Source organism: Hemicordylus capensis, chromosome 2 (genome assembly GCF_027244095.1).
Source record: "Hemicordylus capensis ecotype Gifberg chromosome 2, rHemCap1.1.pri, whole genome shotgun sequence".
Taxonomy (NCBI): domain Eukaryota; kingdom Metazoa; phylum Chordata; class Lepidosauria; order Squamata; family Cordylidae; genus Hemicordylus; species Hemicordylus capensis.
Genome location: NC_069658.1, coordinates 233,418,860 through 233,442,175, shown reverse-complemented (window position 1 = coordinate 233,442,175; position 23,316 = coordinate 233,418,860). Strand labels below are relative to the sequence as shown.

General features: G+C 45.7%; 1 protein-coding gene across 4 annotated transcripts in view; it reads right to left on the bottom strand.

Moving 5' to 3' along the window:
• Positions 1-689: 689 nt before the first annotated feature.
• The window catches only part of LOC128343375 (major histocompatibility complex class I-related gene protein-like), a 45,051-nt gene continuing 22,424 nt past the window's right edge, over positions 690-23,316 (bottom strand). For 3 of the 4 annotated variants that reach the window (XM_053292353.1, XM_053292355.1, XM_053292357.1), the window contains 4 exons: positions 19,712-19,996; positions 17,921-18,007; positions 15,796-15,885; positions 15,301-15,428 (listed from right to left, as the gene is read on the bottom strand). In XM_053292353.1, coding sequence (XP_053148328.1) covers positions 15,307-15,428; positions 15,796-15,885; positions 17,921-18,007; positions 19,712-19,996 — 584 coding nt within the window. In that variant the 3' untranslated portion in view covers positions 15,301-15,306. Of the gene's footprint in view, positions 2,322-3,037; positions 3,071-12,729; positions 12,752-14,282; positions 14,367-15,300; positions 15,429-15,795; positions 15,886-17,920; positions 18,008-19,711; positions 19,997-23,316 lie in introns of those variants that run through there. The other variant, XM_053292354.1, reaches the window with a different exon arrangement.

Here is a 23,316-nt window from a genome sequence, read left to right as displayed (position 1 = left end):
ACCACAAGACCAGCTCTCCTCAGATCTGCACTTGCAGCCTTCAGACATACACCAATCAGAATATGGAGGTTCCCCTATTGCCATAAATGGACATTTCACTGCTGTCCTGTCATACAAAGGACATACTGCAGAAGGGAAAGTGTATGTGTCACAAAAAGGACTCTCAATATTGGGCTGGAAACATCAGAAACATCTACAGATAGTATTAGACCCAAATAGCACAGAACCCATAATACAGATGATGGAGCATCCATATGCTGATATGTTTGCTGATTTCTCAGATGTTTTTGCCAATACTCCTGGCACTGCCATACATTCCCAACATAAAATTCAGATGAAGGTAAATGCAATACCTGTACAACACAAAGTGAAGAATGTAGGATGTGAATGTTCCGTGCACATCCCTAGAGGTAAAGTGTATGGCTGACTGCATTTTGACAGCAGAGGCCCCTCTGAACCAAGAGGCATCTTTTAAAATTGCGGTTCTCTTACAGTCAGCAGTGGGGGAGCAACTGGCCATATCAAGACCCAGCACAGCATCCCTCCAGTGGCTGTTGCCTTCCTTATGTTTCAGAGTTTAGGCCCTTTTGGGACAGGGGATCATCTTCTTTCTTTCTTTTTGTATTTATTTGTTTATTTAACTAACATATTTTTTATACAGCAAAAACTTTAGTTTCTGGGTGGTTTACAACAAAAACAGAAAAGTTAAGACATTAGTTAAAACAGATAAATGACAACAAAGAAATTAAAACATTGGTTAAAATAAATGATAGCAAAAAGTTAAAACATTACAACAATTTAAAACCTTAAAACAATATTTTAAAACAAAGTTAAAACTATTAAAACAGTATTTAATTAAAAGCCTGGGTGAACAAATGTGTCTTTAAAGATTTTTTTAAAATTGTCAGAGATGGGGGAGGCACTTATTTCAGCAGGGAGCGCTTTCCAAAGCAGTGGGGCTGCAACAGAGAAGGCCCATCCCCGAGTAGCCACCAGATGAGCCGGTGGCAACTGCAGACGGACCTCTCCTGATGATCTCAATAGGCGGTGGGGTTCATGTGTGATTGTTGACAAAGAAGACATTCTCTTAAATACCCAGGGCCCAAGCCATTTAGGGCTTTATAGGTTAAATCAGCACCTTGTATTTCCCCTGGAAACTTATCGGCAGCCAGTGTAGCTCTTTCAAAACAGGAGTAATATGGTCTCTCCGAGATGACTTAGAGACCAACCTAGCTGCCGCATTCTGAACCAGCTGTAGTTTAAGAACATAAGAACAGCCCTGCTGGATCAGGCCCAAGGACCATCAAGTCCAGCATCCTGTTTCACACAGTGGCCCACCAGATGCCGCTGGAAGCCTACAGACACAGGAGTTGAGGGCAGGCCCTCTCTCCTGCTGTTACTCCCCTGCAACTGGTACTCCAAGGCATCCTGCCCTTGAGGCTGGAGTTTCCGGACTACATACAAAGGCAGCCCCACATAGAGTGCATTACAGTATGTAAACTGATTTAGGAACATAGGAAACTGTCATATACTGAGTCAGACCATTGGTCTATCTAGCTCAGTATTGTCTTCGCAGACTGGCAGCGGCTTCTCCAAGGTTGCAGGCAGGAATCTCTCTCAGCCCTATCTTGGAGAAACCAGGGAGGGAACTTGAAACCTTCTGCTCTTCCCAGAGCGGCTTCATCCCCTGAGGGGAATATCTTGCAGTGCTTACACATCAAGTCTCCCATTCAGATGCAACCAGGGCAGACCCTGCTTAGCTATGGGGACAAGTCATGCTTGCTACCACAAGACCAGCTCTCCTCTCAAGTTCTCTCAAGATTTGAGAACTTGTGTTGAAAAGTGGTATATAAAGAGTAGTAGTAGATTTTTATTTATAGTTCAATTTTATACCACTTTCCATAAGACATCCCAAGGTGGTTTATAAAAATCAAATTATAATAAAACTCCTTAATAATCATGTTTAAATACCTTTAAACCAGTTAAACAGTAAAAACAATTACACACCAAAAAACCACCATAAGAAAAGACGAGCCAGGGCAGGAAACCTGAGAGACCCAGCAGCCCTTAAGGGGTAAATAGCGGGCACAAATAAAAGGCCCTCAGTTGAGGCAGTGACTGGAGTGTCCCTTGCCGCCTCCCTGAACCTCACCATCGGACTGGTTTTCTGAATGCCTCTCTATGCATAGAGTGAGGAAGCTTCACACCGATGCTGACTAGGTAGCGAGAGAGTCCATATGAGGGGATGAAAGGGCTCCTTTCCCCCCACAACATTGATGCTGCTATGAAGGTTGCTTTGGAAGACTCTTGTGGCCATATCCCTGCAAAGACAGAATCAGAGCTGAAAGTGACCTCCTCATCCTCCATAGGCAGTCCAGTCCTGCCTCTATAGTGAGGCAAGGCTCTCAGACCCTAAGCGCCTCACCCCCGCCATCCCTAGCAGATGCTCCTCTATTTTCTTTTAGGGAAGGAAATCCCACAAGCTCTCTGGGCAACTGTTATTTGTAACCAGAGGTGCACCTAGGTGATTTTGGAGCCTGGACCAAAAGGCCTTTGGAGCCCCACAACACGCATCCAACCCCACCAGCAAGTCAAGCATCACCCCCCTACACACACACACACACACATACACACCATGACACATGCAGTATTTGTAACACATAGGTTCTTGAGGGCCTATATATGGCCCAGGTACATTTATGCAAATATGCATTCGCAGAAACATTCCAACACACAACGTAACGTCTTTCCCATCCCACATACTTCTTGCCCCACTCCTGTCTCTAAAGCAGAGGTCACGCTCAGCCGCCTGGCACAGGTCACAGTCACGCTCGGCCGCCCAGTCCAGCAATCATACCACCCAGGACAGACTGAAGAGGATATGGGGGGTACCAGGATGTGTGGAGGCCCTGGACTTTGGTCCAGAAGTCCAGGGGTAAAAGTGCTGCAGTTTGTAACACCACATTCCCCACTGGTATATGTCACAAGATTACCACACTTCTGAGAGGGTTACCCACCCATCACAGATTCGACTTACTGGTGGCACACCTGACAGGCGACTGGTCACATGCTGCAAAGAAGATAAAAAGGAGGGAGTCAGTATTTTGTTTGCAGTGTGGGGAGGAGATTCCCATTACCCTCAGCCGCTTTCTGCTCCACTCTGCCACACATCTAACCTCCTTCCATAACAGGAAGGAGCTGCCCAAATGCATTAGCCACTACAAATGACAGATAACTCTAAGTGGTACTTGGAAAAACTTTTACTTGTCCAGTCCCACCGAGGCAGGCGTGAGAGCCTGGACAGGTCCCTGGCCCAAGCATTGTGATAGGTGTTGGGCACATGTTGCCAGGGGCCAGAGATGCAGAATGGGGCTACAAGTCCATTACCACGAGGAACAAAATGGGGCTCATGCTGGAGAACGTTACTCAATGTTTTCTTCAGATCCTGTAAGAAGAAATGAGATTTGATGGAGCTAATCAGAAGAAGAGTTAGAAGCAAAATTCTACCCAGTCAGTGGCTGGCCCAGGCTCCACTGATGATGATGATGGCACATTTTTGATGATGATGATGATGATGGCACATTTTTGATGGCACATTTTTCTCTCATGCATTTCCTTCTCTCTGTGTATCTTAGAGGGGGGCTCTAAGATACACAGAGAGAAGGAAATGCATGAGAGAAAAATGTGCCATCCAGTGTGACAGGCTCTCTTGAAAACCATGTCCCAGAATTCCTAAGTTCCTGCTGGCAATTCAGGAGAAGCCAGCTGGATGTGGCAGAACATCAAGCACCAGAATACTGGGGTCCACAATTCTGCTCACCTCAGCCAGTGTTCTGCCACCCTTTGAGGGCTGACAAGTCCCAGCCTTCCTCTCCAACTTGGTGCTGGGGACAGCAGGAGATGGCATCATCTCCACAATTTTATCTAAGGGAAGAGGGCTGGTTTTGTGGTAGCAAGCACAACCAGAGGTGCACCTAGGTAATTTTGGAGCCTAGGCCTAAAGGCCTGTGGACACCACCACCCACCCACCCACCCCACCCACAAATTAAGCATCATCATGCTCGGTCAGGCAACCACACCACCTGGGACAGACTAAAAAGGATTTGGCGGCCCCCAGGGGATGTGGAGGCCCTGGACTTCAGCCCAAAAGTCCAGGGGTAAAAGCACCTCTGAGCATGACTTGTGCCCTTTGCTAAGCAGAGTCCACCCTGGTTGCATATGAATGGGAGACTACATGTGTGAGCACTGTAATATACTCTTACTCTGGGAAGAGCATCAGAATGTTCCAAGTTCCCTCCCTGGCATCTTCAAGATAGGGCTGAGAAAGATTCCTGCCTGCAGCCTTGGAAGAACCACAGAAACAGTCTGTGCAGACAATACCTTGTCTCTCAGGACCCGAGAAATGGTTTAGATATGCCTGTTCTGGATGGGGTTAAAGTCCCCCTGAAAGATCAGGTACATAGCTTGGGAGTGTTCCTGGACCCAAAGCTCTCCCTGGTTTGTCAGGCTGAGGTGGTGGCCAGGAGTGCTTTTTATCAGCTTCGGCTGATACGTCAGCTATGTCTGTTTCTAGAGGCGAATGACCTTAAAACCGTGGTACATATGCTGGTAACCTCCAGGCTTCACTACTATAATGTGCTCTATGTGGGGCTGCCTTTGTACGTAGTCTGGAAACTACATTTGGTACAGAATGCAGCAGCCAGATTGGTCTCTGGGACAACATGAAGGGACCACATAACACTGGCTTTAAAAGAATTGCACTGGTTGCCAATATGTTTCCGGGTGAAATACGAAGTGCTGGTTCTTACCTATAAAGCCCTTAACGGCTTAGGTCCAGGCTATTTAAGAGAGTGCCTTCTTTGTCATAAACCCTGCCACCTGTTATGATCTTCTGGAGAACTCCAGTTACTGATGCCACCACCATGTTTGTTGGTGACCCATGACCGGGCTTTCTCTGTGGCTGCCCCAGGGCTTTGGAATATGCTCCCTACTGAAATAAGAGTATCTCCTTCTCTGTTTTCAGGAAGAACTTCAAAACTTTCCTGTTCTCGCAAGCTTTTAATTAGAATTTTAATAATTTGTATTGTATTGTGTTATGTATTTTAACCTGTATTTTTAATATTAAAATTTGTACACCGCCTAGAGATTTACATATCAGGCGGTATAAAAATATGATAAATAAATAAATACTAAGCTAGATCGACCAATGGCCTGACTCGGTATATAACAGCTGCCTATGCTCCAATTGTGCTGGGCTTCTGAGGCCCCCTGAAGCCCCTCTGAACTCCAATACAACTATATAGAATAAACCCCATTCCAAGAAGAATGGCCAATAAGCAAACTAATCCTCCACTGATGCTACAGGGTTCCTATTGCAAGAGAGGAGTAGGGTGATTTGGGGCAAGCTACCTTTCCCTCTGCAGCCTCCAGAAATGATGTCCCTAATGGTTCCGCAACCTTTGTCCATTAGGCATTTGTTAATGCACGCAGGTATAATTAAGACACTACCAGGCCTGCCTATAAACTGTAATGGAACTACCCTTGAGTGTTTGGTCAGCACCCCAATGTTCGGGCTTTGTAGGGGAATTAGCTCTTAAGAACATAAGAACAGCCCTGCTGGATCAGGCCCAAGGCCCATCTAGTCCAGCATCCTGTTTCGCACAGTGGCCCACCAGGGGCCACTTAAGGGGGTCAGTTCTACCAGCTTTAATTTGTGCAAATGTTTGGACTCAAGAAATGACTGGATTGAGACAGGATATAGTTTCAAAAATAACTGGGGGCCCAAGAGCAGGGCAAGCATTCACCTTCGCCTGATCTGGATGACGGGACTTGTGGGCTGCAGAATCCCACTCCTCAGTGTGGTGGGGAAGCAGGAGAGTTGTGGAGATTAGTAGAGGAAGAGGTGCCAATGAGAAGGATTTCTTCATGGGTCCAGCTTCCTATGGGTGCGGGGCAAGCTGGATGGATCAGACTCAAACCTGACCGGGCCAGTTCAGCCCGGCACCCCTTCGAACTTCCCCAGTTTCGTTCTGTCCAGGGAGGTTCGCGAGGTTTTTTGTTTGTTTGTTTGTTTTTTAATTAAGTCACTTACCCCCTTCGGGGGAGTTCCTTGAGTCAGCAGGGGGTCTGCAGAGGTTCCCCCTCCCACCACCAGCCTCTGTTATCACCACCTCCAGCCCATCCAGATGGGCCTTCAAACCTTGGCGCAGTGGCCATTTTGGATGCCACCATGCTTGCACAATTGGCCTCTGGGAGTCCTGGGTCAGACTGAAAAACCATCTGGATGGGCTGGAGGTGGTGATAACGGAGGCCAGTGGGGGAGGGGGAACCTCCACGGACCCCCCCTCCCCACTGCCTCAAGGAACTCCTCCCAAGGGGGTAAGTGATGTAAAAAATTTTTTTAAAAAATAAAGACTCGAACCCCTGAACAGTTGGGGGGTGTTCAGTCCAGGGTCGGACTGAACAGGGGGTGGTTCAGTTCAACCCCGGACCATTGAACTGAACCAGCTCGACTTCGAACCTCTCAAACGTCAAGCCAATTTGCACACCCTACCAATCTGGTGATGGCACAAAAAGCTAAACACCCCCTGCCCTGTAGTGGTGGCAGGTGGACAGTAGATTGCCTAAGCTGGTAGTGATTTCAAGCTCTTCTCAGGGTGCAAGAGAGCAAAAGTGTGCTCAGTGGAGTATAACATACGAGGGTGCACAAAGATTGCTGGTTAGAGTCCCAAGAGAAATACCCAACAGAACACGAAGGTTGCTTGTTGGAGTCTCACGTGTAGAGCACAAGAGAACACATGGGTCATGGGACACTTATATCCCAAAACAAGCCTTGGGGGCAAAATCCTCTTGCCCTTTCCTCCTGATTAGGAATGCCAGGCTGGGCCTGAACAGAATACCTTGTGTCTAATGGTGCTTCCTGCGTGTAACAATGCAGAGATGGCCTTTTGCAAGTAAGGCTGTTTGTGATGAAAATCAGAGTATGCAGGTGCACAAAAGAGTATCCGTGCCGGGACAGGCTCTCCAGTAATCCTATCCTATCAATAATTTCAATAAAATACACCTCTAGGTCTACCTCATTGACTCATGCCCTTTTTGATGGGGAGACCATTACTTCACTACCTTATCTGCTTTTCTTCCTGCTTGGCATAATCAGCTCGTTAGCATGGGGTTATCTCCTGTGAAAGGAGTGAGGTGGTTCAATCTAAGTTTAGAGTGGCCTTGGATGCCAATTAACTCACTATAGTTAACTTCTGGGAGTCTGCTTAGCTGGGGTCCCCACATAGGGAGGGGGCGTGCATCTTGAACCCCATTCCAATTTGCTTTGTTTGTAGCCAAATCTAGGGGTGACTAGCCCAGTGCCAACTAAGTGACCTGTCCCCATGTGTGCCCTAAACTGAAAGCTCACATTGCAGTGCAGCTCTTGAGCATATCCAAAATGTAATCTCTAAGCCTGCAAATAGGGAGGCTCTTGGAAGCTGTGCAGAATAAGTGTAAGGTAAAAGTAAAGTTGTGCCGTCAAGTCGGTGTCAACTCCTGGTGACCACAGAGTCCTGTGGTTGTCTTTGGTGAATACAGGAGGGGTTTACCATTGCCATCTCCCATGCAGATGATGGGAGATGGCAATGGTATCTCACCATCACCATCTCCATGCAGATGATGATCCCATGCATCATCTCCCATGAGATGATGCCTTTCAGCATCTTCCTATATCGCTGCTACCCAATATAGGTGTTGCCCATAGTCTGGGGAACATACCAGCATGGATTCGAACCGGCAACCTCTGGCTTGCTAATCAAATCATTTCTCTGCTGCGCCATTAGGTGGCTAGAATAAGTGTAGCTCGTAACCAAACACAACTCAGGCAGTCAGAAATGTAAGGAGCAACACAGGAATGTAGGAAACTGCCTTATACTGAGTCAGACCATTGGTCCATCTGCTCAGTACTGGCGACACTGATTGGCAGCAACTCTCCAGGGTTTCAGATAGAGCAGTGTTTCTCAACTTTTTCAGGGTCAAAGACCGGTAAATTCTTCGTGCGTAGTTTCAAGGACCAGCAGTTAGTAAAGGGGTTTCAAGTTTAAGTCTATCTGTCTGTCTGTCTATCTAATAGACTTTTATACCGCCCCAAACTTACATCTCTGGGCAGTTTACAATAAAAAAATAATACTATGAGCATTAAAATCATTACAATTGGAATCATTTAAAAGCAAACATTAAATATTAAAACTATAAATCAGGGGTTCTCAACCTTGGGTCCCCAGATGTTGGTGGGCTTCAACTCCCATAACCCACAACCACAAGGGCATTTGGCCATTATGGCTGGGGATTATAGGAGTTGAAGTCCACCAACATCTGGGGACCGAAGGTTGAGAACCCCTGCAAAAGCCTGGCGGAACAAATGTCATACGAAGACATTTGTTAACAAATGTTAACAAAAAAATTGTTAACAAAGAATGTATTTTGCTTACATACTCTTAAAAAACACACACGAGATATTAAATTAATGTGAAACTGGATATAATCCCACCAACTAGCCAGAAGCCCTTCAGAAAAGGAGAAGCGTCCCACCGCCACTGTGGGCTTCTCCCAGGCAAGATCTTCCTCTTTTCCTTCGAAAGCTAAAATTAGAAGGGCACGCACCCTTGCTCTTCCGAGACCCACCAGCGCCCACGAACATCTGAGACCCACCAGCGGCTGCTCCAGTCCATGGGGCGACTCTGCAGTCTGGAGATCAAGGCAAAGCGGTCTCTCCCTCCCGTTCAGAAGTAGCCCTCCAACTTTTTGTCTATTCTAATACTCATGGGCAAAGTAAGCCAGCTGGCACCAACATATGCACATCTCTACAAAACCAAGGGTAAACTCCCTTGAAAAATGCTCGCGCTTCCACTTTGGAGAAAGTAGTTCCCACAAACCCCCCCCCCACACACACACACACACATTTATTTGGAAGTAAACGCCCACTGATTTCAGAAGTCACTTCCAAGGAAAAAGGAGCAGGACTGCTACCTCACCCTAAGAACCTGACCCCCCCAAAACCTCCAGCCCATCTTTTTTCCAGCCATCCCTCATGCACAAGCTTCAGTCCATTGCCACGTACTTCTCCAACTCGTCCCACCCGTGGAAGAGAAATAAAGAAGTCTGCAAACACTCCTGCCTTTCCCCAAAAGGACAACCAGCCAAAGCCCATTCTGAGCTGAGGGGAGGGAGGAAGCAACACCGGCCGGAGCCCAAAGAGGAAGAGGAAGTGAGGGAGCTGCACGAAGAGCACGCGCTTCCCAGCCACTTCCTAGCCCCGACCAATCGGGGCTCTCCTTGAGCCTGTGCTTGGGGGTGGGACAAAAAGCCCATCCCGCAGCACAAGGCTGAGGCCGTGCCAAGTCTGCAAACACTCCTGCCTTTACTTCCCCTCTTTCCCTGTAACTTGCCCGAGTCTGCAGATACTCCTGCCTTTACTTCCTCTCTTTCCTTGTAACTTCCCCTTCCGAGTAGGTATAAAAAGGGTGGGAAAAGGAAAAGTCAGAGGCATGCAAATGATAATAAGCAAATCGAAGGAGACAAAAAGAAAGGCAGCAGTTAAGAAACAAGACAAAGTGCGGAGCCCTAGGTTAATCCATCGCTGCCTCCTCCATTGTTGGGGGGGGGATTTACCTCCCAGTCATGGACCACCACTCAAGTCTCTGCGGACCCGCAGTGTTCCCTGGACCACTGGCTGAGAAACAGTGAGATAGAGGGATGCCAGGGATTGAATCTGGGACTTTCTGCATGCAAAGCAGATACTCTTACACTGAGCTATGATCCCATCCCCCTAAGCAAAAGGGACTAAAAAGAAGCTAAGACAGACAATCTATCAGACTTCCAATTTTAAAGCCAAACAAGGCCTTTCTACAGTCTGGCCCTGGCAATGCATTGCCTAGGGGCACTAGAGGAACAAAAACTGCAGTTTCTAAAGTGCTGTGAATATTTATGTTATTTCAGATATTAAAATAGGATTTTCTTTCATGACTCAGGAGTATGGGATCCTGGGGAGCGGGGGTTGATCTGTGTTCCAAGTTTGGTCCAGGCCCTGGGAAATGCTACTGGACACTGACTGGTCCCACAGACAATGCGAATGCAACTGCTGGGAAAATATATATATATATATTCCAAAATATAATTCCAATATATATTAATTCCATCACATTTCAAAAAGAATATCTCTCGAGGAATGATTCTACCTGACTGCCTGAAAGAGATGTGGATTCTTGCTCAAGCCCTGGGTAGTCAAGCAGAAACATTCCTTGAAAAAGATACTTTTTGAAACGCGTTGGAATAAATATATTTTGGATTTTTTTTTTGGCAGCTGCTTTCGCATTGTTTGTGGAACCATCTCAGCTGTTATCGATTCTTTATTTCATTCTGCACTGACTGGTTCCTCCAAATGTTGAAGGGCTGCAAAGGGTTTCATGTTCCATGCAGTAGACAGATTTTATCAAAGGTCATAGTTAGCCCTCCTATTATGGATGGGATTCCACAGAAATCAGCAAAGTTCCAAGATTTCTGAGCATCACTCCTTCCAAAGAGCAGGTGCCACCTTAGGGCAACCTTTGACCCACCATCCAGTTCAGGATCTTTTTGCAGGCAAAGCTTTGCCACCCACACCTGGGGACTAGCACTTAGTAGGGTTGCAATGAAGGCTTTGGAAAGGATATTTAGATGCCATGACATGTCTATACCTACAAAGATTAGAATCCTTTGGACAATGGTTTTTCCCATGACATTGTATAGATGCGAAAGGTGGACTTTAAAGAAGCAAGATAGAAAAAAGAATTGATGCTTTTGAACTTTGGTGCTGGAGAAAACTTTTGAGGATGCCATGGAGAGCCAAGCAAAAAAACAAAAGGATCATAGAACAAATCAATCCAGGATTTTCACTCAAGGCACAAATGACCAGGCTCAAATTATCATACTCTGGACACATTGTGCAAAAACCCAGCTCCCTTGAGAAGTCCATAATGCTGGGGAAAATTGAAGGAAAGAGAAGAAGAGGACAACCAGCAGCAAGGCGGATGGACTCGATTACGACAGCAATGAATGCACCACTGAGAGACCTTAAAGGCCAAGTTGAAGACAGATCATCCGGGAGAGAATCTATCTACTGTATGTGGTTGCTAAGAGTCGACACCAACTTGACGGCACTTAATCAATCTGAAATGATACATATATAGCCATGGTTCTCAACCATGTTCCTCCAGATGTTGCAGAACTACAACTCCCAGCATCCCCAGCCACACTATATCATGGTTAGGGATGCTGGGAATTGTAGTTCTGCAACATCTGGAAGAACATGGTTGAGAACCATTGCTATATCCATACGAGACAAAAACTACCTTCTGCGGCTGATTTGCTGTCATCTCATGGAGTTGTTCAGATACTTTAACTCATCAAGATAAATGTGTCAGGAGCAAAAGAAACTGTTGGCCAATTGTTTAATTTCTCTAAAGGAAATGAATTGTCAAATTTGCTGAAGGAGAAGCCTCACACAGGGCTTAGAGAGGAGCAGTTTTATGGGCAGGGAGGGAACGCTTAGGCTGCGGAAGGAGGGTGCAAAGGGACAGGCAAGGCAAGAGCAAGCATGATGAAGAACAGCATAGGAAACATGGAAGGGTGAGGCATGGAGGTGAAGCAGTGAGCATAAATCCTCACAGAAGGCAAAACAAGTACAGAAAAGTGCAGGAAATTAGTAGGTGCTGTTGGCAGGAAGTGGGTAGGGAGCCAGAGACCGAGGCAACAAAGGCAGGACCCTATTAAGATGAGGAGGGGGCTAAAGTTAATGGGATGGAAGGACGCTATGAATTACAAACTGCAAAAAAAAAAAAAGTAACTTCATTTTTGAAGTATTGCTTTGTAGTCACTTTTTTTATTTATTTATTTATTTATTTATTTTTGGAAAGTCAGAAGTTTCCTAATACTACCTCAAAAATTTCCCTCACTTTTTACAAGCAATATCCAATGGATCAAAAAAGAAAAATCCAGGGGCCCAAGAACTGACACTCAGTTATTACTGCAATATAAAAACAGAGAGAACAAAAATAGAAGGGCAGGGCCAGCCTGCCCATTAAGTTAGCTAAGCACCCGCTTAGGGCACAAAGCTGGCAGGGGCGGCAGTAGTCTGGGACACGTGAGACCCAGGCAGGGTTGCCACCTTCCACCCCCTCCCTGTGGCTGCCAAGTGGCAGCCAGGGTAAACAAGCAATGGGAAATGCTCACCCACTCTCTTCACCACCACCTCCACCCGCTGCTTTTATGCTGAGTCGAAGTGAAGGCAGCGAGAAGGGCAGGGTAGAGGTGGCAGCATGGAGACAGAGGCAGTGGTGATGGGTAGGAGCAGTGGCAAGGAGGGCACGCACTCCCTGTCACCCGCCCATCTTCCTACAGGCCACCTGTGATGGTCCAGTGGAGGCTGTGGCCAGGAGGGTGCCCAGGCAGGCTTCGCCTGGGGCACCCCTGAGCTTCGGGCCAGCCCCCTATAAAGGCCAAATGCTACAGCCTTCAGCCTATGGGTTAATACAGCCATTGCAAGGGGACATCGAAGCCAAAGGAAAAAAATAGCGGGTGGTCACCTTTCACTGACTATAAGGCTTCAAAGTATTCCAAATGACTGGATTTCTGACCTCCAAGATATCCCCTATATCCCACCAAGGGCTCCTCCCACAGCAGTAACATTTTACAGAGGCAGGCATTACTTACTTGAAAATTCTCCGTAGTCCCCCTGCAGAGACAGAATCAAAGAATCAAGGCTGAAGGTATCTCCAAAAAAAACCATTCCCATCCTTTGCATGATCTGGTCTTGTGGTAGCAAGCATGACTTGTCCCTTTAGCTAAGCAGGGTTTGCCCTGGCTGCATATGTATGGGAGACTTGATGTGTGAGCACCGTAAGATATTTCCCTCAGGGGATGGAGCTGCTCTGGGAAGAGCAGAAGGTTCCAAGTTCCCTCCCTGGCAGTATCTCCAAGATAGGGCTGAGAGAGATTCCTGCCTGCAACCTTGGAGAAGCCACTGCTAGTCTGGGTAAACGATACTGAGCGAGATGGACCTATGGTCTGACTCTGTATATGGCAGCTTCCTATGTTCTATGCTATCTCAGACACTAAAACCTGATTTCCCAACTAGCAGCAGGGAAGGAGATCTCACAAGTTCTCTAGGTAATTGTTATTAGCACAATAAAGTACCTTAAAACGTACTTATTTGGTACTTATTTGGTACTTATTTATACTTAAACGTACTTACTAAAGTACCTTAAAATGTACTTATTTGGCCTGGCCTTCCAGAGTTTTAAATGATTAATTGTTTTAAACTGTTTTAAATTGTTGCCCTGATTTTCAGGGCTTTTAGCTGTTTTATTGGTTTTATTGTGTTTTTAATAGTTTGATTTTAATTGTTAATTTGTTTTTAATTGTTTTTATCATGTTGTGAACCGCCCTGAACCGTATCGGAAGGGCGGTATATAAATCTAATAAATAAATAAATAAATAAATAAATAAATAAATAAATAATTCTTTTGGGGTATCAGCCCAGCATTTGCTTCAGTGTAATCCTTTGTCTCTAGTATTCCCCTCTGGCAGAACACTGGAAGATAGTTCAGGACAGCAAAACAACTTGTAACTCTGAAGGAAGAGACATCAGGGATTCAGATGTCTATGTTGAAGGTTGCCAGGAGGAAATGGTGGGCAGCAGACAAGCCCACTCACTGTCTCAGTGGAAGGGCATCATCTGACTCCCCAAAGAGAAAGGAACATAGGGGAATAAGAGCCTCTTTAAAAAATAGAAATATTTATCCAAAACACAGATTCCACAAAAGTCACTGTGAATAAACACCAAGTAGATTGTGTTTAAGATCCTCATAAAAAAATTGGGAAGTGGAAGAGACTGACTAGGTTATCCTCAGGTGAGTTCCAGGCCCCAGGAAATTGGAAGGTGGGTTTTGTAGGTTCATCATTACAGGGTTATTTAACTTCCATATGTTGAAAGTCAAGGTACTGTCCAGTCCATGTCCAAGTTGTTGTTAATAACAGAAAGCTTTACTATGTGTAAAAAATATCATATATAGATGTGTATATTTTGAATAACATATAAATGTCTCACTTATAGAAAGTGGGATTTGGAGGATCAGAATTTTTTTTTCCAGGGGGGTGGCTGGGTTGCCAATGCTAGAACATTTTCTGTGAGAGCTGCCACAAAATATCACAGACACATTACTACCACCACCACCACTGCCCAAATGCACACAGAGTGTACTTACTGATGATGTATGAGCCAATCTCAGACAGCAGTGGTATGGCAATCATTAACCCCCAGACAGGTTCCACAATGGCCGCCAAAGGAACTGGAAGTGAAACGGAGGGGGAAAACACAAGTCTACTCAGACTGGTAGTGGCTTCCCAGAGAATTGGCTGGAGATCTTTAGTCCCATGAACTGGAGCTCGCGTAGGCTGAACCATGTGCTGTCTCCATGCAAAACAGGGCTCTACCACTGAGCCATCCATGGAAACCCACCAGAGCTCAGCAGTGCAGGCCTTCAAGGCCTACTGCTAATTATCACATTTTTAATTTAAAATGCCTTTGGGGACATCATATCATGTTCTGCCCTCCATCCCCACCATACTCAGAAAAAACAGCTTATTTTATTTATTTATTTATTTATTTATTTATTTATTTATTTATTTATTTGCTTGCTGTTTATACTGCCCTTCCAAAATGGCTCAGGGCAATTTACAATTAAAACAAACCACTAAAACAGTAAAGAGCTAAAACAAATTAAAAAAACAACATAACAATTAACAATTTAAAAACATTTTGAAACAACAATTAAACAATTACATTGATTAAAAACCCCAAAATTTAGGGTTTTGAATTTTAAAATAAACCAGATATTAAAACCCCCAAAATTTAGGAAGCTGAGAAAGCTTGGGTGGAAAGATGGGTTTTCAGGTGTTTTTTGAAAATTGCCAGAGATGGGGAGGATCGTATCTCAGCAGGGAGCGCATTCCACAATCTTGGGACAGCAACCGAGAAGGCCCGTCTCTGTGTAGCCACCAAATGAGTTGGCGGTAACTGGAGACGGACCTCCTCAGATGACCTCAATGGGTGGTGGGGCTCATAACGAAGAAGACTCTCTCTTAGATACCCAGGGCCTAAGCTGTTTTTGTAAGTTATAACTAGCACTTTGTATTTTGTCCAGAAACCTATTGGCAGCCAGTGTAACTCCATCAGTAAAGGAGTAACATGGTCTCTCCAAGATGTTGAGAATTCCTGCCTCCCCTCTGCTAGGAAGGGCCTTGTTTTCTTCCCAGGATCACTCTGTTCAGCTTCTGTTGGCAGTCACATCCTCCCTCACAGCCTCCTCCAATTGTAGGGAATGATCTGAATTCTGAACTGGAGATCTGCACTAGGAGTATGAGAAGAGGAATTTGGGTTGACTTCATGCTGGACCTAACGTGTTTACAGTATCCAAAAGCACAGCTCTTGGATTGGCCCGTGTTAAAAACATAAGAACAGCCCTGCTGGATCAGGCCCAAGGCCCATCTAGTCCAGCATCCTGTTTCGCGCTGTGGCCCACCAGATGCCTCTGGGAAGCCTACAGGCAGGAGTTGAGGGCATGCCCTCTCTCCTGCTGTTACTCCCCTGCAAATGGTACTCAGAGGCATCCTGCCTTTAAGGCTGGAGGTGGCCTATACACTCCAGCAAATACATTCACAGACACTCCACTCCAGCAGAGACACACACTCCAGCAAATACATTCAGAGTTTGCTTACAGATTTGGAAGGCACTCAGAAACAGCAGCACAAGGTGGAGAACAAAGACCACCAAGAAAGGTACCACAAGGAACTGCATCGGCACAGAGGCTGAAATGGGACAAACACACATTATCTCAGAGTGATAGTAGCTCTCCAGGCAGAGATCCAGAAAAACTTTAACTGAAGCTGCTCTGGACTGACTCATGGGCTGACCCCATGCAAAGAGATGGTGAGCCTTATTAGTCAGCCATGAAGCTTTGCCACTCCAGAACCCACTCCACCACATGGAAACCCTCCAAATCCCAGCATTCTAGGCCTTCAGGGAAGCTATCAAATCCTTTTTACTCAAAAAGGACCTTTCTTGATATCCATTTTTTTCATACTAAGTCAGTACATAGCAATAATTGTTGAGAGTTCCTACTTCCCCTGTGCCTGGTGTTTGGAATTATCTCTGGTAAGAGATACCCTTCTATTACAGCAGAGTGCACAGAGGCAAAACACAGCGGAGTCTGCCCAGGCATGCGTGTTTGCTGAGAGCAAAAGAAACTTGGATCTAGTCATAGTTTCAAATCAATATAAGGACTCTTTATTGGAGAACTCCATTCTAGATAGGAAAGTCGAGAGATAGAATCTCTAATCTATCTATCTAGCTGGATGCAGAGAGATGCTGTCTGCATCTCTGCACACATGGTCCAGAGAGAGAGGCGAGCATGTGTAATAGGGAGAAGAAGAAGGAAGAGAGAGAGAGAGGGAGAGGGAGGCAGGAAGGAAGTACCTGAGAGTAGCAATCTACATACCAAAGGGATAGTGTCAGAGCAGTAGAGAGAAGGGATGACCAATGTCTTGACCCCTCTAGCCCTCTGACTCACTATCTGTCCCATTCTGTCATTGAGGCATGAGGCAGAGCAGAGTCCTTCACTTCCAACACCAGGAAGGATCTCCTTTTTATCCCAGGGCCACATCTTCCCTGCCCGGGCTTCAATTTAAGAAGGCAGGGGTTTGTGTTCATGCTGCATTTTTTACATTCTTGGATCATCCTTGGGAACACATAGTAAATGTATTCATTCCAGTGATCAGACACCTCTGGGACTTGGGTCCACCACTTTACCGTTGACAGCCATCCAACTCCAAGGTAGTAGTGAAGCTGGAACTAACCACAACATAGGATACCATCCCATATCCATATTGCTTAAATAATGGAACCATGAAGACCATGGACCTTGATAACTGCAATTTCCCAACATTTTGGAGCTTGAGTGAACACAGAAAGCCCTTAGCCCAACATGTTAAACCAAAAGTGTTTTGTTTTTTTAAATGGTGTATACAGTAATTATGCAAGGTGCAGATTCCACAGAAGTCACCTTAGGGTAATTCCAAGTAAATATGTTTGGGATCTCAGTGAAAGTGTGGGGAGGAAAGGAGATGGACTAGAGCAGGGTTTCTTAACCTTGGGCCCCCAGATGTTGTTGGACTACAACTTCCATCATCCCCAGACATGGCCTTTGTGGCTGAGGATGACGGGAGTTGTAGTCCAACAATATCTGGGGGCCCAAGGTTAGGAAACCCTGGACTAGATGACTACTAAGTGCATTCCAGGCTCTGGAATCTTGTAGATTCATTATTAGAGGATTTCCCCACAAGTAGAAAACTTTGCTTCTAAAGCAGGGCTTGACAAATTCCAGGCATCAGGGGGCCATGATGCATAGAAATCTAGAATAGTCAGAGTCCAGATGTCCAGTAATTTTGCCAAATGTCTGTTGTCTGGATCCTTTATTTTTGTACTGGCTTGTAGATCCAAAGAAAATTTGTCAAGGCATAAGGGTGATCTAGATCAGGGATTATCAACGTTGGATGCCCAGATGTTATTGGACTTCAACTCCCATAAACCCCAGCCCCAGTGGCCTTGGGTTGGGGATTATGGGAGTTGATGTCCAAAAACATCTGGGGACCCATTGAGAATCCCTGATCTAGATTACCTTTAGCCAGGTACTCTACCTTGGGAGTACCTGCCCAAATTCTGGGGAATTTGGAGGTGTCGTCCACCAGGTTTTAGGAGTATCTGCTGCTAGTGCCAGAATATTCTCATTGAGAAACTGCCGCAAAAAATCTCAGTCTCAATCTCTCACACTCAGAATTTACTCACCAATGTGTAAGAAAGACACAGCCAGCTGCAAAACAACAGCCACAATCATCATGATGACTGCCTGTGTGACCTCCACAGGCCACAAGGCTGAAATAGGACAAACACAAGTTAACTCAGACTTATAGTGGCTCTCCAGTGATGGAGACAGAGATCCCCACTTCCCATATAAAATCCACCAGAGTTAAGAACTGCAGGCCTTCAGGGAAGCAATCGAGGCCTTTTTGGTTAAAAGACCTTGTCCATACTACAAAATATACAGATAATGTTAAAGCTAGTAATGTCTGACTCAGTGAAGAATCCTGTCAGCAGACAGATGAACAAACTAGAAACCATTTTTTAAAAGAGAAAACAAATGTGTAAGCAAGGAACAAAATAGGTACAGGTGGCCCCTCTTATTTATAGTCCCAGCGACCATGGTTTCAAGTATCTTCAGTGAGGTCCTAGAGACCCAGTTTCCATATCTACAGGTGCAAAAATAGGCAATTTTTGCCTACTCATGGTTTCAGGGCCACCTTAAGTGACTTCTGGAGCCATTTCCCATGTCTTTTATGGCCAGGAGGCAGCATGGAGCCATTTTGCAGCTCTTAAAAAAAAATTCCCATGATTTTTTGCAAAAATTGGAGGAAGGGGGGGAGGGCTTGCTGGAGACCTGGAAAGCAAGGTAGAGCACTTTATTTCCCTCCCCCTTCCTGCCCGGGGTTTTAGCCTTTTCCGTGTGTGTAGGAACCTAACCCCTATAGGGGCAAGGTTTATTTATTTGTGGTTTCCTTATCCATGCCTATAGGCAAGAATGGAACCCCTGCAAATAAAGAGTGCCTCCTGTAATCAGTGGGAAGAGTTTTGTCTAGGGCAGGAGCAGACAAATTTGGCCCTCCAGCTGTTTTTGAATGACAGCTCCCATCATCCCTAGCATAATAAAGCTGGCTTTAGGGCAGGGCGTTCTACGATCGATCATGCATTGGTGTTAACGTATCATCTGATATCTAAACATAACTCAAAATCTGCATAATATGTGGCTTTTATCAACTTCAGATTTGAGGAAATAATTCACTCAGCTTCCACTATTTAAAGACTAATACATTTCACAGCAGACACCACCATCTCCTCAACATTTATGTCTGGTTTTAATTTCTCTATATACATTGCCTCCTTTGTTTTACGCGTCTGCAAATTTCTTTCCATTGTCAATACAGTTATGTTCGGTGGGAGGCGAGCAGTAGCTTTGAGGAGAGACACACAGGTCCTCACCTGCCCCTCCGGGACTGTACTGTCCGTTCCAAAAAGCTGTGCCGTGTGGCTGCTTCCCTGTTTCCAGCAGCCTGCGTGCATCATCGCCATGCAGGCTGCTGGTAACAGGGAAGCGGCATCGCGCTGGAGCAGCAGGTAAAGACCTGTGTGCCCCCCTTTAAAGCAACTGCGCTCCGCCACCCCTTGGCTACATGAAATGCTTTGTGCGCATCCCTAGAAGTTAAGTTAATTATTCAGCCCATTCACAGCAATACAAATTGAGAGAGTTTCTGTCTCCCCTATGGCAGGATGGGGCTCCTTTTCTTGCCAGGGCCAATCTGTTCATCTTTTGTTAGCAGCCACATACAGGGCGGTGGGTGGGTGGCGGGGGGAGAACCACCTGTTTCACATTAAACACAAATACTGAATCTGATGGATTGTTCTAGCCAGTTACACTGCCGAAGGATCCTTCCTTGAAAGAAAGTTCACCTCCAAGAATTTGTTTCACCCTCCCCTGAAGAAGCTCTCCCCTCCATCCATCCATCCACACACACAGTCTCTCACCAGGATCCTCCAAGGCCAAGTCTAGAGGCTTTAGCAGGCCAATGTGTTCCACATGGCACCGGTAGTGGTCCCTATCCTTGGAGTCAATCTCAATGTGGACCCATGAGTTGTAGGTCCCATCCAAGCTGGGGGAGACACCCCCACGGGATGTGTTCTGCTCCCAGACCTTCCCATCTTTCCTCCAGGTGATGTTGATTTGCTTGGGGTAGAAGCCATAAGCTTGGCAGGTGTGGTTTTCCCAGCCATCATGGCCCACTTTGTGTGTCACTTTCACGGTTGGAGGTTCTGTGAAAATATCAACACTGTTGTTAACATTGAGACTCTCCATTGTTTGGATCGACTGGAAGTTGTACACCAAGATGACCAAAGGTCTGGAGCACCTTCCTTATGAGGCAAGGCGACAGCATCTGGAGCTTTTTAGTTTGGAAAAGAGGCGACTATGGAGAGAGATGATAGAGGTGTATAAAATTATGCATGGAGTAGAGAGAGTGGACAGAGAGAAGTTTTTCTCCTTCTATCACCTCACTAGATCCAGGGGTCATCCCATGAAACTGAAAGCCGGGAGTTTTAGGATCAGCAAAGTACTTTTCACACAGTGCATAATTAATCTATGGAATGTTTTGCCATGGGATGTTGTGATGGCCACTAGCTTGGATACCTTTAAAAGGGGCTTAGACAAATTCATGGAGGACACGTCTATAAATGGCTACTAGTCTGGTGGCTGTGGGCCACCTCCAGCCTCAGAGGCAGGATGCCTCTCAATCCCAGTTGCAGGGGAGCAACAGCAGGAGAGAGGGCATGCTCATACCTCTTGCTTGAGGAGTCTCCAAAGGCATCTGGTGGGCCACTGTGCGAAACAGGATGCTGGACTAGATGGGCCTTGGGCCTGATCCAGCAAGGCTGTTCTTATTCTTAAGAGTTGCTGCAGAGGCAATAGAGAAAGTGGTTTGAGGAGGGAGGAGAGAGGAAAGGAGGGAGAGAGGCGGCCCAGAGGGAGAAGAAAGACAGATGAAAGCCCAGAAGTGGGAAAGGCAGCAGGTGAGCTGCCACAAAGGCAGGCAATGAGGAAGCAGCCACAGGGCCAAGTATACAAATAGATTAAAAAGGAACCCACCACAATGTAGTAGCCTGAAACATTATGCTTTAAAAGTATGCATGGACCTCAAAAGGTAGTACAAGTATATAACGCCTCTGATCACCATTAAGTAAAATAATAAAATATAGAGAAAAAACATTTAATTAAAAGCATTTCAGTTAAATCATCAATAAAGACAATGTATATATATAAAAGATAATGACAAGATATTAAGCCTTCTTTAATGTGCGAGTAAAAACAAAAACAAAAAAACAAAATATCTTACCAAACTTGAACACACACATCATTCTCAATGCTCTGTCTCAAACAGCTGAAAAGATGAGTATGTATATATATATATGTGTGTGTGTGTATATATATATATATATATATATATATATATATATATGTATGTATATATGTCTCTGTCTCTCTCTCTCAAAAACATGGGTACAGAAAAACATGCTTATGTGGTGAACGTTTGAAATCAACCTCACGACTCAAGTCTCCAAAATGGACTACACAAGAAACGTTGCAACTTACTTATTTATTACCTTTCTATATCACACCATCCAAAGGCTCTGGGTAGTGCACAACAGGTAAAATACTACAACAAACAGCATTTAAAACAAACAGGTTAAAACAATATAAAAACAAATCTAAAAGAGTTCAGAGCCATTCAAAACCAATTAAACACACAATTTAATTTACAATTTAAAAACCTTGGAAGGCTAGGCCAAACAAGTAAGTTTTCCGGGCTCTCTTGAAGGCCAACAATGAGCTCGGACTATGGATATCTGCCCGGAGTGCATTCCATAGGCCAGGAGCAGCTACAGAGAAGGCCCAGCTCCAAGTCGTCACCAGATGTACCGGTGGTAACTGGAGACGGACCTCTCCAGATGATCTCAACGTGTGATGGGGATCATACAGAAGAAGGCGCTAAGGTAACCTGGACCTAAGCCATTTAGGGAATTAAAAGGTAATAACCAGCACTTTGTATTTTGCCCGGAAACATATTGGCAGCCAGTGCAACTGTTTGAGAACAGGCATAATATGGTCTCTCCAGGTTACCCCAGAGACCAGTCTAGCTGCTGCATTTGAACTTGCAGTTCAGCCTTCATAAGATGTCATTCTAGGTTTCTAAATGTCCAATATGAATTTATGAGGAATCCAGTCGTCCTTGAATGAAGCAAAGAAGCAAGTTTCATATCTTGTAGGAAATTGACATCAGCTACAAATCACACAAGGGAACTTGTCCAGTTTTGCCATATGTGTTTTGGCCTATACAGGGCCTTCTTCAGTGGCATAACTAGTGTAAAGGAATACTTGTAGTTCCCAAGATAGCGCCTATGCCATCATATGGAACGAGGTCTTTTGTTCCTGGTCAATGTGATCTCCAAAATCTCTTATAGCTTTTGATGTCTTGCCCACATGGCTGTTAGCTCATGTTTTCTATTCTCAATAGGGTACCATGCATACTTTTAAAGCATAATTATTCAGGTTAGAGCTCACTGCCATGTAAAAGTGGTGAGTGGAGGTGGCAGCAGCAAGGAGAGCAGGTGGGTAGGCCACAGGGAATGCCTGTCCGTCATCACCGCCACTTTTATGGTGAGCTGTAATGACGTTGCCACATCATGCAGCAACGTCTTTAACTCACCACAAAAGCGGTGGGTGGAGGCAATGGAAGGGGCAGCCAGGAAGGAAGGAGGGTGACAGGGAGTGCACGGCCACCTGCCCACTGCCCGCATCCGCGAAAGAGTGAGTGATCAGGCAGGCGGGCACAGTGCAGGGCACAGGTGAAAGAGGAACCCATGCAGACTTTGCATGGGGTACCCCCGAGTCTTGAGCTGGCTTTGCTTTCAATGTGATGATTCTCTTGTATATATCAGGGGGAGAGCAACCGGCCCTAATCAGCCCCATCACAGCATCCCTCCAGTGGCTGTGGGTGGCGTCTACCTTGTTAGCCTACCTTCCAGTAGACTTATGAGATCATCCAGCATTCTGTGTGTCTCCCACCCCCCCGTCATCAACTTCACAACGCCTGGACCAATATGGACCAAATTGGGTACAGATGTAGGGACACCTCAACGGCGTAGTTTGTGATGTCATCCATCCCAATCCAAGGTGGTGGATGCGTGAACATTTGAGGCACAAGTGGGCTAACTTGTGAACTACCTAACCAATTTGAACCAAATGAGGTACAGTTGCAGTTAGTGATGCACAGGGACAGCTCAATCGTGTAGTTCAGACTTCTCCAAACTGCGGCCCTCCCAGGGGCGTAGCCAGCCCGCCGGGAGCCCGTGTGCGGCCGCAGCGGGCGCCTCGATAGCCCCGCCCCCTGCGTCTTATGTCAAACGCAGGGGATAACCACGTCCCCGTGTCTGACGTCAGACGTTATTCTTTTTCTATATAGCTTTGGGAACCTTTTTTTGGCTCAAAAGTGGCATATTAATAATACTCCTAGTAGTAGTGGGCAGGCTAAGGTAGAAAGGATGAATTTCATATAGAGCAGAAACAAATGATAAAGAGC